Genomic DNA, 18,003 nt, shown 5'->3' on the forward strand with positions numbered 1-18,003 from the left:
GACTGATCTAAAGAACCAGGACCTGTAGCAGGCTGTGAACTGCTTACAGAGGGGGACACATAACATGCACCAAACAGTGGTATGCACATACACTTAAGGGCTTTCCTAAACCAGGACTACAGTGCTGAGGTTAGTCTGATTTTAATTTGTCCTTTACAGGTCACCTTCAAAAACCAAAGGGCTAAATGGAGCTATGTCAATTTGCACGAGCTGGGGATCTAGCCCATACCTCCAATTTCCATGGAAATATAACCATTGAATGAAAGAAAAATGAGAGAAGGGAGGAGAATTAGGTGGCTACATAACATGTCGTCAGAAGGGTCTCCAAACAGATTTTTCATTAGGCATCTGGTTGGTAGTCTTTAACATGGTTACAAGTCAGACTGTTCTAGGCACCAAAGCCAAATGGCAATGTATAAGGAGAGCTAAGGGCAAGAAAACCTGCTTGAAGTTTACGTGAGTCAGTCTGGACCTGAGCAAGGTTCATTTCAGCCACAAAGGAAAGTAAATATCTCCTCAGAACCAAATAAATCAGATGTGGGCAATATCCGTGAGATAGGGATTGCTGTACAGCTGAGCCCAATACTGTCACATCAGTTTCTATTATGAAACCTACATCCCAGAATATTTTCAAGGTCTTGCATTATTACCTGTGAGTCTCCCCTCCTCCCTCCTCTCATTACCTAATAGAAATCCTAATCACAGCATGGCCAGTTGTACCGGCATTGGTGCCAACTGCCCTTTGCATGTACTGCAGAATTTGACATTGTTTTGCCACCATGTCACCGCTACAATGGTTACAACGTCAACTTCTAGTAGAAAAAGTAGCAGTAATTTTGATTCATTTAGACTGGCTTATCACATTCACTTACTTGCACTAAAAAACCATTGGTGTGGACTGTTTATCTTTAACCCCCTTCTGTTTGTCAGAAGGCATTCTGTGCTGTGATAGAATATTGTAAAGGGGGGGGGGGTGTCCTTTTAATGGCCAAGGTTTCGTGGCAGCCTGAGATCACTCTTTTGTAAATTTCCAAGATTACTTGTATTACAGGAATGTTTTTGTTTAAACACAAACTCTGTTCTTCTTGAAATGGCAGGCGCTGCTACATGGGACAGTCCCCAAAGTTGGGTAGCAAGCAATTCTGTACACTGCTCACAAAACACATTCCTTTTGGTGGGCTTGAACCAAGAAAGGAAGTGTTCCCTTGCAGTACACACAAGGGGTGAAATCCTACATTCCTTATTCAGGCAAAACTCCGAGAGACATCAGTGGGATTTCTGTCTGAATAAGGAGGGACTCCGGAAAGACTGCAGAGCTTAGCCAAGGAAGAAGACAAACCGGAAAAGCAGTTCTTGTTGGATAATTGCCACTCATGCCCCAATGCACTTCCAACTCAAAGGTTTAACCTCAGAATGAAAACATCTGTTCTCCCATTGATGCAAGGCAATTGAGAGATTTCCCTTGCAACAATTTGGAAATAGACCATTCTAGTGTGAGTAAAGTTATGCTACGTTTGGAAAGCCAGGGAATATGTTTCAGCACCTTACAAGTTTCTGAAACTAGGAGAAGGCACAGGTGGTAGTTTTGGTCACTTAAATGGCAGAGTCAGAAATGGGTGGAGAAAGCATTTTTAATGCCAAACCTGCCCATGTACATCACCCCATGCGTCTCAAAGCAGCCCAAGTCAATGCATTAGGTAGCTATAGAAGTTTTTTTCCCTTCTAGTTATTCTGGCTCAATACCAGTGTGAACAGCCTTGACCACCGGCAGCCAAGGTCCAGACAGTGGGTTTGATGTTTTCAGCTGAGACTCATTCTCTGATTCACTTACAGCTGATGTCTATTTAAAGAACCTTGCCTTTCCACACTGCCTCCCGCCTACACACAGACCCTTGCCCTAAGGCATACATGTCAGACAAGAGTTGGATTATATGGATAGTCTGCATCACACTCCGGGGATGTTATCTACACCAAGAGATTAAACGACTGCAGACACATTGATTGCATGAACTGGCTGATGGTCTCATGTGTCCTTGCAATGGTTTAATGTGTCTCCAGAACAACATTGATTTTGACAAAACCTTTCTGGCACATCCACACGCAGTGCCCGCCTTGTAACCTTGCCTGTACCAGTGGACGCTGGGGCTCCAGGAGCACCTACTATGTAGTGCCCAGAGCCCTTGCTGAGAGCTGGGGCTTTGGGGCAATTCCCAAATGTGTAGGGATGGCACTGGGAGGACTGGCTGAAGCATCGTAGCTTTCCGTATGGAGAAGAAACCGCAGCAGGCTACACTGATACAGCCAGACCCCATCGTGGCCCAGGCATTGCAACCAGGCACTAAGGAGTCTGGTGGCACCTTGAGGAGAAAGGAAGGGCACTGATTGGAGAGGTTCACACTCAATACCAACCCCAGGCAGTTGAGAAATGTTGGGTGTCAGTGCCTGGTTGTCAAGTATCAGGGGGTAGCCGTGTTAGTCTGTATCTACAAAAACAACAAGGAGTCTGGTGGCACCTTAAAGACTAACAGATTTATTTGGGCAGAAGCTTTCGTGGGTAAAAACCTCACTTCTTCTTCATCTGACACCCAACAGTTCTCAACTGCCTGGGGTTGGTATTGAGTGTGAACCTCTCCAACCAGCGCCCTTCCTTTCTCCTCATGTGGCCACGGCCCGGGACTTTAGCCCAGTGTTTGCACTTGCAGCAACCAGCCAGAGTCACAGCCTTAACTTTTCAACAGCTGGGGCTAGAAGACTCTATCACATAAGCCAAAGACGACCGCCTTCCTCCCCTGCGCCTGGAAAGCGCTTGTGGGTGGCTGTGTGGACCATAGTCCCCAAAGCTGGAGAGATGAGCTAACGGCTAGGCACAGCCATGGCATGCAGGGAGCGGGGTGCTCTCACCTTGCTCCAGTGTTGATAAGGCTGCGGATTTGGAGGATTATGCAAATAATACCCCAATACGCATGCTCAGTGAATATGCATGACCTCATTTCCATAATCCTCTCTAACACCCCCTCCCCCAGGCTCCTGCTTCCTCCTTGAGTTTCACCTTCCCCCCTCACCCCTGTCTTGCCTGAGGCAACAAGACCTTTTCCCCTAAGCTCTGGCAGGGCCAGGGGATCCCCCCTTCTCCCTATGGAGTATTTTCTGGGGAGGGGGAGCCAGAATCTTGCTCTCTCCCCAGTCTGCTGATGAGCTTCCTGTCTGCCCCCTACTCTGCACTGCAGCCTGCTGTCCCTCCCTCCCTCCCCCTGCTGACCAGCTGGCTCCGCAGGGAAACCACAGCTGTTGTGTAGCTCTGCCAGCGAGACCCAGGTTCAATTTCCTACGCTGCTACAGCCGTCCTGTGTGGCCATCGCTGAGCCTCTCCTTGCTGCAGTTCCCCCTCTGGCTGGGGATAGCAGCTCTGTACTCCCACGTGAGTGTGTTGTGAGGATAAATGCTTTAAACACTGAGATGAGGGAGGCCATGTAAGTACCTTGGATAGATAAGTGAGAGGGAAACAAGGAAGCCATCCTTGCCAGGATATAGAGCCTCTGGGCTCATTTCAGGCTCCCTCTCTGGGGTTCCCGAGAGGTTGCCTGAAAAGCCCGGCAGAGGGGGCTGGAAACTGGATGTCTTCGGAGGAGACTTACCAGGTCTGATGACTCCCAGCTGTTTGAAGAGCAGAGGGCGCTCTACACTGGATCAAGGGGTGTTTGCCTCCAGGTCGAGTCGCCAATGCCATGCTGTTACCAGACTCCGAGCGCTCTCCCCGCACATCACCCTCAGTGCTTTTTCTGAGCGGGCTCCCTTGTGTGTGGAGCCCTTTCCGGATGCAGCGGCGTGATGATGCAGCCTCGTGCTGGGCTCCCTATCCTGGGTGGGACAGTGCCAGAACCCCGGTCCTGACCACCACCCCCTTCAAAACACAGATATCTCACCCACTGGTTTGACCGCAGCATCAACACCTGTTTAATGCCTCCATTGTCTCTCCTTTCCTCGCTGCATCAAGTTTAACCTTCTTGTTCTCCCTTTCCAGGGCCTATGTACCACTCTGTCTCAGACCTCCTATCAGGTCACATCCAGCCCACCCAGGATGTCCGCCTGGTTCCTTTTACCAGTTTCATCTTATGCTTCCCCCTGCTCCTGCACACCACCCTCGATACAAGGGATGTCCACACAGCACCGGCTTGCCAAGCATCCCCCACTCCCTCCTCCAGAACTTGCCAAAAGACTCACTTCTTCTGCGCTGGCCATAAGTAGCAGGTTAAGAGTGTTTTCTAAAAAGCACACACACAAAACATTTTTCCCCCTTCTAGTAGCCCAGCATGTGCTGGCTGCCTTGCATATGCTACACTGCAACCATTTCAGGCAGACGCTGCCGATTTTTCTGGGCATTGCCCTTAAAGAAAACACAATTTACAATACATTTCAATTCATTTTTAAATAAAGGCTGCTCATATGTTTTGAATGAGCGTGGGCACCCCGTCAAGGTGGGCCACCCCAGCCTTAACCGCATTGTTTCCATTCCTTCAACCTCGTGTCCCATCATGCCAATAGCACCTAAGTGAATTAGGAGCACAAGTCCCATCAAAAGTCAGTGGAGGCCACTCGAGCTTATGGGCTCGTAGATCTGTTTTCTCTAATCTTAGTGGTCTCGCTAATGGGAGGTGGAAAAGATGGCCCAATAATAACCAAGTCATACAACTCAGCTTCCATTTCTCCTTCAGTAAATGGCCGTGTCACTTCATTACAGATGTGCCAAACTTCTGGTGAAGTATGGAGCGATGGTTGATCTACCTAGTGAAGAGACACAGGAGACACCACTTCACATAGCAGCTAAACATGGCCTCTATGATCACGCTCTCCTGTACTTGAGGTACAGCGCTAGTGCGGATAGGAAGAACAGTCGGGAAGAAACGGCACTCAGCGTGACTTGCGGACAGGCAAAAGAACAAGCGGCGCAAGAAAGCTACTTGCAGGTGTGCAGATTGCTGGTTATGTACGGAGCAGATGTCAACACCACAGATGAAGAGGAGAAGAGTCCTCTCCACAAAGCCTGCAAGAATGCCAGTCACAGCTTGGTCCAGTTTTTGCTGCAGAATAAAGCGGATGTGAATGCCATTGATTACAACGGAGCCTCCCCCCTGTCCTGTAGCCTACAGACCGCAGCCTTCAAGCAGCAACTGAGGCCACGTCTCACAGTGCAGACGCTGCTGAACCACGGCTCCCAAAAAATCTGGCCTATGGCCTTTGGGAAGGTACAGTCTCACGCATTGGCTAGAGGCAGAGGCAGTTAGCCAGCTTAAATACCGGCGAGGCTTTTCCAAGGGGATCGGTAAAGGGCTACAGTAAGGTTGGCCAATTGGTTGCTAGTTCTAATCCAGGCCAGTAATGACGGAGGGCAATTAGCATCCCATGGCTGTGCAGTGGCCGATGTGAAAAGGATTTGGTGGTTTCAGGCAACTTTCCAGCAGATAGGAGTTCACATCACAGCATCACTGGCATCCTTGTTGGCCATCTCAGCAGAGACTGACCTGCTCTCTTAGCCCCATTTGAAGTGACCCTTTTGGCTGCGGTGGGGCGGTGAGGGCTAAAACTTGCAGTGCAGCTTGCTGGACTGTCCCCGGTCTGTAGCCAAGCAGAGGAATTAGCCCTCTGAGGCCAGCCACCCAGCACCTTGCCTGAGCACCAAATTCACTCACCCATTTCTTTTAAAGACGGGAGGACAAAGCGTCTTTCAAAAGGCCGATGTCAGCACTCAGTTGGCTGCTGAGTGAGTGGTGAGCAGCTCTATTCGATGAAGGAACGGGAACAACAAGCTAATAGCGCCCCACTCACGTAGCGTGTAGTGACAGTGGGTAACATTTTCAACAGCACCTAAGTGACTTAGGCTCTGAAGTCCCCTTTTCAGAAGTGACTTAGGAACTTAATACTATACTGGCATTAGAAAAGTTTCAGAGAAGGGCAACTAAAATGATTAGGGGTTTGGAACAGGTCCCATATGAGGAGAGATTAAAGAGGCTAGGACTTTTAAGCTTGGAAAAGAGGAGACTAAGGGGGATATGATAGAGGTATATAAAATCATGAGTGATGTGGAGAAAGTGAATAAGGAAAAGTTATTTACTTGTTCCCATAATATAAGAACTAGGGGCCACCAAATGAAAGTAATGGGCAGCAGGTTTAAAACAAATAAAAGGAAGTTCTTCTTCACACAGTGCACAGTCAACCTGTGGAACTCCTTGCCTGAGGAGGTTGTGAAGGCTAGGACTATAACAGGGTTTAAAAGAGAACTGGATAAATTCATGGCGGTTAAGTCCATTAATGGCTATTAGCCAGGATGGGTAAGGAATGGTGTCCCTAGCCTCTGTTTGTCAGAGGGTGGAGATGGATGGCAGGAGAGAGATCACTCGATCATTACCTGTTAGGTTCACTCCCTCTGGGGCACTTGGCATTGGCCACTGTCAGTAGACAGGATACTGGGCTGGATGGACCTTTGGTCTGACCCAGTACGGCCATTCTTATGTTCTTAACTTACACCTCATTGCAAGTCACTGGAGCGTTGCAAAATAGACTTAGAAACCTGAGCTCCACTGATTTGCAATGAGATGAAGGTTCCTAAGTCACTTTTGAAAATGGGCCTGAAGAGCTAAATCAACAGAGGCGCTTTGGAAAATGTTCCCCAGCGCGATAATAGCGACTGTCAGCTTCCATTCTGAGAAGGAAACATTTCTTGCGGTAGGTTTACATCATTTTCTTTAGAAACTCGTCATTTGAATCCAGCACCCAAAGCAGGGTACAAACTTGAAATACGTTGCCAACATGCATTCAATTAACTTACATGTTGAGGACTAAACATTTCCTCTGGGTAACGCCAGTGAAGAAAACGGAGTTACCCTACATATTAACCTGCCCTAGAAGGCTTCTGTGTTATGAACTCTGTCCCATGTACACAGGCCACTCTGTGCTCACACGTGTGTCGGCAGAACCAACAGAGCTGGGAGCATCTAGCTCGTAAACGCTAAGCCAGGCAGGGCATCAAATAAAAGCTCTCAAACTGCAGCAGAATGTCAGTGTCTTTCACAAAACAAAAAAAAGTCCAAGATAAATTAAACAGATAAACCACGTCCCACTGCTTGGCCCCTTTCTAGGGCCTTCTCGCCTGAGCTGGGGGCCTTGTGCAGGTGCCTACCTGCTCCCAGCAAGCAGCTGGAGCTCAGTCCCCATTTAGCTGCTTGTTGGCCTTTGATCTGAGGACCAGGTGACCTGCAGCTATGACCTGAACCCTGGGAGGCAGCTAATTAGTTCCATTGGGGACTTAAAGGACCATCAGCTCCCCTGACATAAACAAATAGTTCTGGGTTTGGGAAGGAGGCAAGGCTGGGTTGTTCTATTTAACCATCTGTCTCCAAATCTGTGATGTTCCTCCCTGGGGTAACGGCATTGAAGTCAGTGCAGTTACACTAAGAGTTCATGTGAACAACTGTGTACAGTGTGATTGTTTGATGTGCCCAATTCAGCACTGCATTAGTCCAGTCTGAGGCTGGTGTGCCTCCACGAAGGCTTTGTCTACACTGGAACCTGAACGACAAAAGTTTTGTCATTCAGGGGCGTGAAAAAAACACACCCTCGAACAACAAAAGTTTTGCTGACGAAAAGCATCGGTGTGAACGGTGCTTTGTCGGCAGGAGAACTCTCTCCTGCCGACAAACAGCAGCTACACTGCATGTCTTTTAGCGGCACGGCTGTAGCAGCACACCGTGTAGACATAGCCTAAGTCACACGGTGGTAAATCACACCCCGTATATTTTTTGCTGCCTGACCTTGATAGGTGCTGAGTGCCTCTCAGGATCAGGCCCTTAGCATCACATATCATGTGGCTTTAAATCACGTTTTAATGAGCAATGCTGGTCATGTGCAGACAGAGGGTAAAGTTTTCAAAAGTGCAGGGGTTTATTGCCCTCCATGTTTATGTTAATTAAAAACATGTTGGAAACTTAGTTCAGTGATCAGAGAGGTTTATATCCTGCTGAGAATGTTCCATTGGCCTTAGACACCTAAGTCAGTTAGACACTTTTTAAAATTTTACCCAGAGTACTTTGCTTTGTAAAGGGATGACTTTTTGATGTCCTGTGAAAGTGCTCAAATTCAATCTGACTTGAGAGGGGGTAACCTTTCACTGGGATCTTGCTGCCTGGAGTAATGAACATTGAAATGTTTCGTGGTGATGGGTGTATGAAGTCTATAGGAGGGTAAGGGGGCAAGGTTTGGATAGGCTGAAACTAGCTTTGTTGTGGAGGCTAAGAAACAGAGTGCCCTATCTATCTATCTATCACAGAGCCCTGACATATCAACTTTATATTTTTGTCATTAAAGTAGTCTTGCTATAGCTTTGCATTTCATTGATTTTACCTCAAACCATAAAGAAAATATTATCCTGGCTTATCATGTAAAAGCAAAGAGTGTAAACAAAAAGCAAATGGGCATCCAGTGAAAATAACCTCACAATAAAAGCAAGCCTTCCACTGGTTTTTGCATATGAAGGAGATTTAGGGACTTGGTACAGAGCAGAACTTCTTTTAATATTGTATGCACCATTCCCAAGGACTGCCTTGGTTAAGTGGATCACACAGACAATTAGGCTGTCATTGGCGGAACCTCTGATCCTTTCATCTAGTGACACGATGAAAAGTGAAACCTCTAGTCGTCCACATTTGGGTTTTTGAAGAGCCTCAGCACTGAGGCGTGTACATCACCCCCCGTGAAATCTCACAACATCACTCTGCATTTGTTCTTCTAGGTGCTGAGGTCTTGTGCATCAGTGCCAGAGATCATTGAAATCCTCTTCAATTCCTACTCTCAAGTCCCCATCTCTGAGCAGTGGCGGGAGGCTATTCCAGAGGAAATATTTCAGGTAGGAAAGCTCTGGGCTGGTTTCTTAGATATGCCTATAGCCAGTGGCGTAGTTTTGCCTCCCAAGACATGGGCTGATATCCCACAGGGCCTGAAGCCACGCTACCATGAGACTTTGAGCACTGCAAGTTCCTTCCCACACCACTCCCATATCAGAATGGTGCCTCTTCCACCTGCCCTGCACAGATGTCAATAACCAGACCAGGTGCAAGGCAAGGAAAAATCAAGTCCCTGCTTTTGCACCCAATTGCTTAGGAGCCTGCTCTAAAATAGCCAAATGGCATCCAGGGTAAGTACAGTTTCCAGCGGACGGTGCAAATGGAAAAGAGCAACTCCAAAATGAAGGTTAAAATATGTTCAAACTGACCTTAAAAAAAGAATGCTTACTCTGGGAACGTTTTATATAGACCAGACCTAAGTTTCATCTTTGCAGTTTTACAGTGGATTAACGCCATCCGTTCAAAAAGCGTTACTCCTGATTTACACCGGCGTGAGAGCACAATATGGCCCAACGTGGTAACCGATACGTGCATTTGTGATATCACTTCCCTGCAGGTCCTGCACGGATGACACAGAGAAATGAGTTGCGATGGTCAACGCAAAGCCAAGCATACAAAGTTACAGTCAAAAGGGCCAACAACCGAACACTTGTTTTGAATGTTCTTTCCAGTTTTCTCCATATTGACAGTCTGTACAAAGCCTGCCTTACTTAGCTCGATGTCAGTTATAAGAGAAAGAGTCAGAATAGCTTTAGTTTTCAGTTTGTTTGGTTTTTTAAATGTTGGAAAGTAACAAAAATAATTGCGGGGCAGTGCATAGCTGAGATTAAAGGGAAATACAGCCTGAGTCCTCTAGTCAGTTCTATTTCCGATCCAAGCTAGAGGCAGCATGGTACAATGGGTATGGCACTTACCTAGGACTCAGGAAACTGGCTGTGCCACTGACCTTCTGCTGGACCTTGCACGAGCCACTCTATGTCCCTTCCCACCGCTTGCCTAGTTAGACTGTAAGTGCTGTGGAGTGAGGACTGTCTCTTTACCATATGTTTGTACAGCACCAAGCACAATGAGGTCCCAATTTTGATCTGCATCTCTAAGCATTACTGTACTAGAAATAATAATTGCACACACAAAAACCCTACATTAAAAGACCATTAAGGTTGCAAAGTCAAGCATTCAATAGTTAGGCAATGCCTGGAGACTTTAACTCAACTTCTCTTGTACATATGCATTATGATACAGTCTCGATTACATACTATTTTTTCAACAGGACCCTTGCCAGGCATACCTAGAATAAGATTAATAGTGATCAAAAGTTGTTACCCTCTGATGGCTGTTTGTGAAATAAATAGGTGATCTCAGGTCAGCTACTAGTATGCAGGTTTCCACATCATGAATCCATTTGGCCTTATGTAGCAGGGAAGCCAAGGACTGAAATCTGAACAACAATCTCGTTCCTAGGAGAGATTCCTCCAGGTCCCAGCTGAGGTTACATTGGTGTGACGAGTCGGGGAAGCACTTGCACTTCTAGTGCTGTCTCTCTGCCATGGACATACAGAGGAGTATGTTCAAGCCTGTCCCTGTCACACGTGCTGGATTCACTCAACAAAATGTAGAAGTTCAGGAAAAATTCAGTGTGAGCCGTTTTGCTGCTGTTTCTGGAAATAAGGTCGTGTCCCTTCCTGGTGAGATTTGTGAGAGAATGCTGAAAAGATGAAGTACTGAAGAGTGAAGACGGCAGAGACAGTGTTAGAACACGACATGTTTATTGCACCTTTGCGGCATTGGCATACAGAAACTCCTGGCACCATGAGCTCTAGATAAGAACATCAGAGCGGCCATACTGGGTCAGACCAATGCTCCATCTAGCCCAGTATCCTGTCTTCTGACAGTGGCCAATGCCAGGTGCCCCAGAGGGAATGAACAGAACAGGCAATCATCAAGTGAAATCCAAGTTGCTTCTGGCAAACAGAGGCTAAGCACACTTCAGGACATGGTTTTGCATCCCTGCCCATCCTGGCTCATCGCCATTGATGGACTATCCTCCAAGAACTTATCGAGTTCTTTTTTGAACCCTGTTAGTTCTAGATAGTTTGCACTAGCAATCTCTGGCATATGGTCTTGGGATGATAGCTATATCTGAGCACCACACAATTTTGAATGCAGCAAGCCTCACAACAGAGGGGGAACTGAGACGTAGAGACTGTAAGGGAGTTACCCAGGGTCTCACAAAGAGTCCAGGGCAGAGCTGGGAACACAACCCTGGTCTCCAGGCTGCAGCCTTAATCACAAGGCCACCCTCCCTCCTGCTCTGTCTCCTCAGGGAACGTCTACACTACAGTCTAAGATGATATTGCAGTTCAGCTAGAGATACCCGCACCAGAATTGATCTAGCTAGCAGGGATAAAAACAGCAGTGTAGACACAGGCACTGACTTTTCATTGTGCCAAGGGGTGCTCAACCCCCGGCTATGTCCCAGGCCCCACCCCCATGCCACTCTTCCCTCAATGCCACACCCCCGCCCCGCCCCCGCTCCAACCCTGCTCCACCTCTTCCCGCCCCATTCCGCCCCCTCCCGTGAGCATGCCCCGTCCTCACTCCTCCCCCCCCCCAGCCTCCTGCACACCGCGAAACAGCTGATTGCAGTGGGCGGGAGGCACAGGGATGGAGGGGGAGGCACTGATCCATGGGGCCCATGGTGGTCGGGATGCACTTGGGGGTGGAGGAGAGCTGATAGGGGGGCTGCCAGTGGGTACTCAGCACCCACCATGTTTTCCCCACGGAGTCGGTGCATATGAGTGTAGAGGCAACAGTGTGAGCTGTACATGCCTGCCCAGGGACCCTGAATCTGTACTCATGTGCCATCACATCTTCACTGGCACTATTTTTGCCATGCTATCTAGATTAAAGCTCACCCAGGTTTGCCTACCCATGCTACAATCAAACCTCCGATTTACCCTGAGATGTGCTCACATCCCCTCTCCCTGCTCAGTCCTGCCAGTGCCACCATGGGACAGTCCTCAAATATTCTGAGTTCACACTTGGCATCGGTGAGGGAAGGAAGGCAAGAGTGGTTCTAAGCCACCGTTACACCCTTCCCAGTTCCAGGAAGCCACCGCACAGCTCTAGCTAGCACCAGCCAGAATTGTTCCCTAGGGGCTGTTCCTTCAGCCAGAGCTCAATGAAGCAAATTGCACTCTGGCCCCTCCCTCTCTTGTCCGCATCATGTCCCCTATTACCTGGAACTAGGGTGACCAGGTGTCCCAATTTTATAGGGACAGTCCCGATATTTGGGGCTTATTTTTATATGGGCTCCTATTACCCCCACCCCCTGTCCCAATTTTTCACACTTGCTATCTAGTCACCCTACCTGGAACTGCCCCAATATGCCCCCTGCTTAAGGAGGCAAGTATCGGGGGTAGCCGTGTTTGTTTTTGTGGATACAGACTATGAGGAGTCCGGTGGCACCTTAAAGACTAACAGATTTATTTGGGCATAAACTTTCATGGGTAATAAACCCACTTCTTCAGATGCATGAAATACCCATGAAAGCTTATGCCCAAATAAATCTGTTAGTCTTTAAGGTGCCACCGGACGCCTCGTTGTTTTTAAGGAGGCCAGGAGGGGCTGGAATAATGCCCCATACCAGGGCAATCATCAGCTGCCCCTTTATGGCAGCATTCAGTCTCTTTGCACTGCTCCTGTAACCACAGCAGTGATCTATCATCTGTTGCTTGGTGTATTTGTGAACGGCTTTGAATGGATGCAGTACGTCACCCCCTATTTCTATTGCTTCCTTCCACTAACAGAGTTGCTGCTTAGCTCACCAAGTTCAGGTCTGTGTTTTTTGTGTCCTCGGGTCATAAGAGCCAAGCTAACTGCTGTGGGACAAGGCTGGGGTTTACAAAGCGCAAACCTGGTCTTTGAAAACCCCCAGCCTTCCCCCACAAAGTCAATGGGGGCCAAACTCCTTTGAAGATCTAGGGCTACAACATTTAAAATCTCCACCCCTTCCTTTTCTGGGTGCACATCAAATTGTTAGACAGGGAGACCAGGCCTCAGCCCAGCTAAAATCTCACCCTTGTATGTTTACAACTGGTGGATGGCAGCATATAGGTATGCGGCAAGGAGCACTACAATGGTAGTCGTTGATTGCTGCTACAGCCTTTGATCCTTGTAGATCTACCCCAGCCACACTTGGAAAGAAAAAAGAAAATTGGCATCTAAGGGCTGTTCTCTGTGCTTTCTGCAGTTGTTTCTACCAAGGATTAAGCAGCCATCTTAGATGCTCCATGTTTCCTATACTTCGCGTCAGCATGCTAATGCTTTATGAAGAATTCTGCTGTCAAGTATATTTAAAATCACAAAAAAATAAAACTCTCTTCCACAATGAAGTGTTGTACCTGCAGAAATTGTATGTGTGTCCTTTCAGTTAGGAATTACTTTTATAGCTGTGTTTCATCTCAGAGAATCCTACCAATACCTAGACTTCTTAACGTGCAAACAAGTTTCAGTAATGATGTTACCTTACTTAATCTAATTATGCCATTGATTTTCAGTTTGAAAATGCTCTGTTTTGTCTAGCTTATCCAAAAACTTGAATTCAAGGTTTACTCTCTCTTGCTTTACAGATGCACCTGCCCTTTTATGAATCCTTTTTCATGCTATCATGCACACCTCGGTGTCTGCAACATTTGTGCCGTTGTGCCATTCGGAAAAAGTTTGGCAGCAAATGCCACTACCTTATCCCCTCATTACCTGTGCCCAAACCCTTACAAAACTACCTGCTGCTGGAACCTGAAGGAATACTGCTTTGAGCTACCTGATCCTCAGCAGTATATTACAGTATCTTTTGTGTGTGCCTTTAGAATTAAGGATCTGTCATTTCCATTATAAATAACTGTTTTTCAGGGATATACACTGTAACTTAAACATTTGCTTTCAGTTGAAACTTTGTATAGAATGTTTTTTAACCATATTATATGTTAAGGTTACCCTTATCAATAGTCTATAAAGGGTTAACAAATGAGTAATAACTGTTATAAGCATATTACAGACATGAGTAGTATGTGTTATAAAACCTTTATTAAAGTCAATGAGACGACGCAGATGCATAATGTTAAATGGGTGTAAGCATCAGCAGGATCTAACCCATGTGCAGTCCTAATGATTTCAGTGGTATTATTCCCATGAGTAAAGAAAGCCAGATCTGGCCCTTAATAGAGTCACTGCTGTAACCTTTGGCAGAATGCTGGAACTGATGAGGATAATCTATAATATAGAAAGGCTTGGCAGAATTCTATTTTTATTTTTTTACCATTTTGATAGATAATATCAATATTTATTTTTGAGTATCTTTTTAGATTTTCATCTATGTAAATTTTCATGGTTAACCAAATTATGGACTTTAAGCACTTTTTTATCAATTAAAATGTTCAAAGTTGCGGGAAATTATGCGGGGGCAGACAATTAATTAATGACAGTGGCTGATAAGATTCAAAAAGTCAAAGCTTTATAAGCCACTCAAGCACAAATAGTCAACATCCCATGTCAAAATATACAAAGCCTTAAAACTGGAAATCATCCCTGTTTTTACTATTCATTTGCTAGTCCATTTGTAACAAGCCTAATTCAAAGCTCTAAATCGCTGGACTTTGACTCTAATAAGTTCTCAAGCAACATTTGTCTTACTTTACCTATCTGTAAATGTTGATTATTATCAATGGAAATATTTTTTCATCACTTTGTGTGTGTATGATGAAATCAGCATTTACTGACTTTTGCCAATAAAAATCTAATTCTTCCAAGCCTAAATAGAGACAAGACCCTATTAGCATTTTAATTGTCCTTTAAAGAACAGGCTGCTGGCTGAAAGCTGGCTACTCTACATACACACATAAACTTTTTCTTTGATCCCTATATTAAAATTAAAATGGCTCCATCCTACCACAGGCAGCTTGCAGTATCTCCAAAGATGCTCTTGGCACCACATATGAGTGCAGCTCTGCTCTGAGCATGTGTCACGATGCACTGACCCTAGTCACATGGTGGGGCCCCTCCAATCACGCTGGTATGGATTAACGCAGGACAGCTGGGAAGTGTTCATTTGAAAATTAAGGGAAAACATTTAGGATCCTTTCTAAATCTATATAATATAACTTTAAAATAATAGTGTTCTGACCAAAACATGGAGTGTTAGACTAATGGCAGTTGCTCTCTTTTTAACCGTCTTACATCCAGGCACTGGAGCAGGGATGTTCAAAGGAGTTTTAGGCAGTCACGTGTCCAGCTCCCAATGAGTTTCATTATTTCACGTCTTCCAATGGGAACTGGGCACTAACCTCCCTTAGGCTCCTTTCGAAAGCATCCCAGCCTACAGCAAATAAGGCAAAGACACATTACACTGTGGGTGAAATCCTGGCCCCCATTGCCATCAATGGCCAAACTCCCATTGATTTCACCCAGTACGTGGGGATAAACTCAGAGATTCCAAGGCCAGAAGGGAGCATTGTGATCATCTAGTCCAACCTCCGGTATAACACAGGCCAGAGAAATTGCCAGAATTAATTCCAGTTTGCACTACAGCATGTCTTCTAGAAAAATATCCAATCTTGAGTTAAAGATTTCCACTGACAGAAAATTCACCACAACCCATGGTAAGTTGGTCCAGTGGTTAATTACCCTAGCTGTTAAAAACTAATGCCTTATAGCAGTGTTTCCCAAACTTGGGACGCCGCTTGTGTAAGGAAAGCCCCTGGCAGGCTGGGCAGGTTTGTTTACCTGCCACGTCTGCAGGTCTGGCCGATCGTGGCTTCCATTGGCTGCGGTTCACTGCTCCAGGCCAATGGGAGCTGCTGGAAGCGGCGGCCAGCACATCCCTTGGCCCGCACCGCTTCCCGCAGCCCCCATTGGCCTGGAGCGGCAAACTGCGGCCAGTGGGAGCCGCGATCAGCCGGACCTGCGGACACAGCAGGTAAACAAACCGGCCCGGCCCGCCAGGGGCTTTCCCTACACAAGCGGCAACCCCAGTTTGGGAAACACTGCCTTATAGAATCATAGAAATGGGCTGGAAGGGACCTCGAGAAGTCATCAAGTCCAATCCCCTGTGCTGAGGCAGGACCAAGTAAACCTAGATCATCGCTGGCAGGTGTTTGTCCAGCCTGTTCTTAAAAACTGCCTTGAGGGGGAGATGCCACAACCTCCCTTAGAAGCCTGTTCCAGATCCTAACTCCCCTTAGAGATAAAAAGCTTTTCCTAATATCAAACCTAAATCTCCCTTGCTGCAAATTAAGCCCATTATTTCTTGTCCTTCTTTGGTCATGAAGAACAATTGATCACTGTCCTCTTTATAACAGCCCTTAACATATTTGAAGACGGTTATCTTCATTTCTCAAGACTAAACATGCCCAGTTTTTTTAACCAGTCCTCATAGGTCGGGTTTTTCTAAACCTTTTTTCATTTTTGGTGCTTTCCTCTGGACTCTCTCCAATTAGTCCACATCTTTCCTAAAGTTTGTCACCCAGAATTGGACACAGCACTCCAGCTGAGGCCTCAGCAGCGCTAAGTAGAGCAGAACAATTATCTCTGATATCTTACATACAATACTCCTGTCAATACACCCCAGAATATTAGCCTTTTTTGCAACTGCATCACACTGTTGACTCATATTCAATTTGTGATCCACTATAACCCCCAGATCCTTGTCAACAATACTACCACCTCGCCAGTTATTCCCCATTTTGTAGTTGTGCGTTTGATTTTTTTTCCTTCTGAAGTGAAGCACTTTGCACTTGTCTTTATTGACGCTCATCTTGGTGAAATCAGACCAATTCGCCAATTTGTCAAGGTCATTTTGAAGTCTAATCCTGTCCTCTAAAATGCTCACTACCCCTCCCATCTTGGTGTCATCTGCCAATTTTATAAGCGTGCTCTCCATGCCATTGTCCAAATCATTAATGAAAATACTTAATAGTACTGGACTGACCTCTGCAGGACCCCACTAGATATGTCCTCCCAGTTTGATAGCAAACCATTGATAATTACTCTTTGAGTACAGTCTTTCAACCAGTTCTGCGTCCATCTTATAATAATTTCATTTAGACCAAATTTCCCTAGTCTGTTTATGAGAATGTTATATGGGACTGTGCCAAATGCCTTACTAAAAATCAGGATATATCATATCTACTGCTTCCCCCCATCCACTAGGCCAATAACCCTGAGAAAGAAGGAAATTAGGTTGGTTTGGCATGATTTGTTCTTGACAATTCCATGCCTGCTATTCCTTGTAATCCTATTATCCTCTAGGTGCTTACAAATTGATTATTTAATAATTTGTTCCAGTATTTTTCCAGGTAGCAAAGTTAGGCTGACTGGTCTAGACTTTCCTGGGTCCTCTTTGTTCCCCTTTTTAAAGATAGGCGCTATGTATGCCCTTCTCCAGTCCTCTGGGACCACACCCATCCTCCAGGAGTTCTCAAGATAATTGCTAACCGTTCCAAAATTGCTAAAGCTAGATCCTGAAGTACCCTAGGATGAATTTCATCAGGCCCTGCCAATTTGAATGCATCTAACTTATCTAAGTATTCTTTAACCTGTTATTTCCCTATTTTGACTTGCATTCCTTCTCCTTTGTTGTTAATACAGTATTAGTTCTGTTGAGTATCTGGTCACCGTTAACCTTTTTAGTGAAGACTAAAGCAAAGTAGGCATTAAACATCTCAGCTTTCTTGGTGTCATCACTGTGTAGAAGATCTACACTTTCCTTCAGCTTTCTCTTGGTCCTAATGTATTTAAAGAACTTCTTTTTATTGCCTTCTATGTCCCTTGCTAGACGTAACGTAGCCTTTTTGATTTGGCCCTAACGTGCTTGTTATTTTAAGTCCGAAGTTGTCTAGCTTCAATTCCCAGACATTGGATCTTGTTATGCCTTTGTTTGCTAGACTGAAGAGCCCCCTATTACCAAATTTCTGCTCCACACTTGAAGGCTTAGGTGGTAGCGGGGGCTGCTGCCAGTAGCATATATGCACAAGAGAATGGAATGGCAACAGGAATTAGGCCCAGATTTTGCCAAGTACCTAAACATGCGCTTGTCTGTAAGTACCCAAATAGT

General features: G+C 46.0%; 1 protein-coding gene across 1 annotated transcript in view; it reads left to right on the forward strand.

Annotated features, from left to right (window-relative positions):
- Nucleotides 1-13,711, forward strand: part of ASB18 (ankyrin repeat and SOCS box containing 18) — a 36,511-nt gene extending 22,800 nt beyond the window's left edge. The window contains exons 3-5 of the mRNA XM_065413832.1: nucleotides 4,739-5,243; nucleotides 8,783-8,896; nucleotides 13,526-13,711. Coding sequence (XP_065269904.1) covers nucleotides 4,739-5,243; nucleotides 8,783-8,896; nucleotides 13,526-13,711 — 805 coding nt within the window. The remainder of the gene's footprint in view (nucleotides 1-4,738; nucleotides 5,244-8,782; nucleotides 8,897-13,525) is intronic.
- Nucleotides 13,712-18,003: the final 4,292 nt, after the last annotated feature.

The sequence above is a fragment of the Emys orbicularis genome, chromosome 11 (genome assembly GCF_028017835.1).
Source record: "Emys orbicularis isolate rEmyOrb1 chromosome 11, rEmyOrb1.hap1, whole genome shotgun sequence".
Taxonomy (NCBI): domain Eukaryota; kingdom Metazoa; phylum Chordata; order Testudines; family Emydidae; genus Emys; species Emys orbicularis.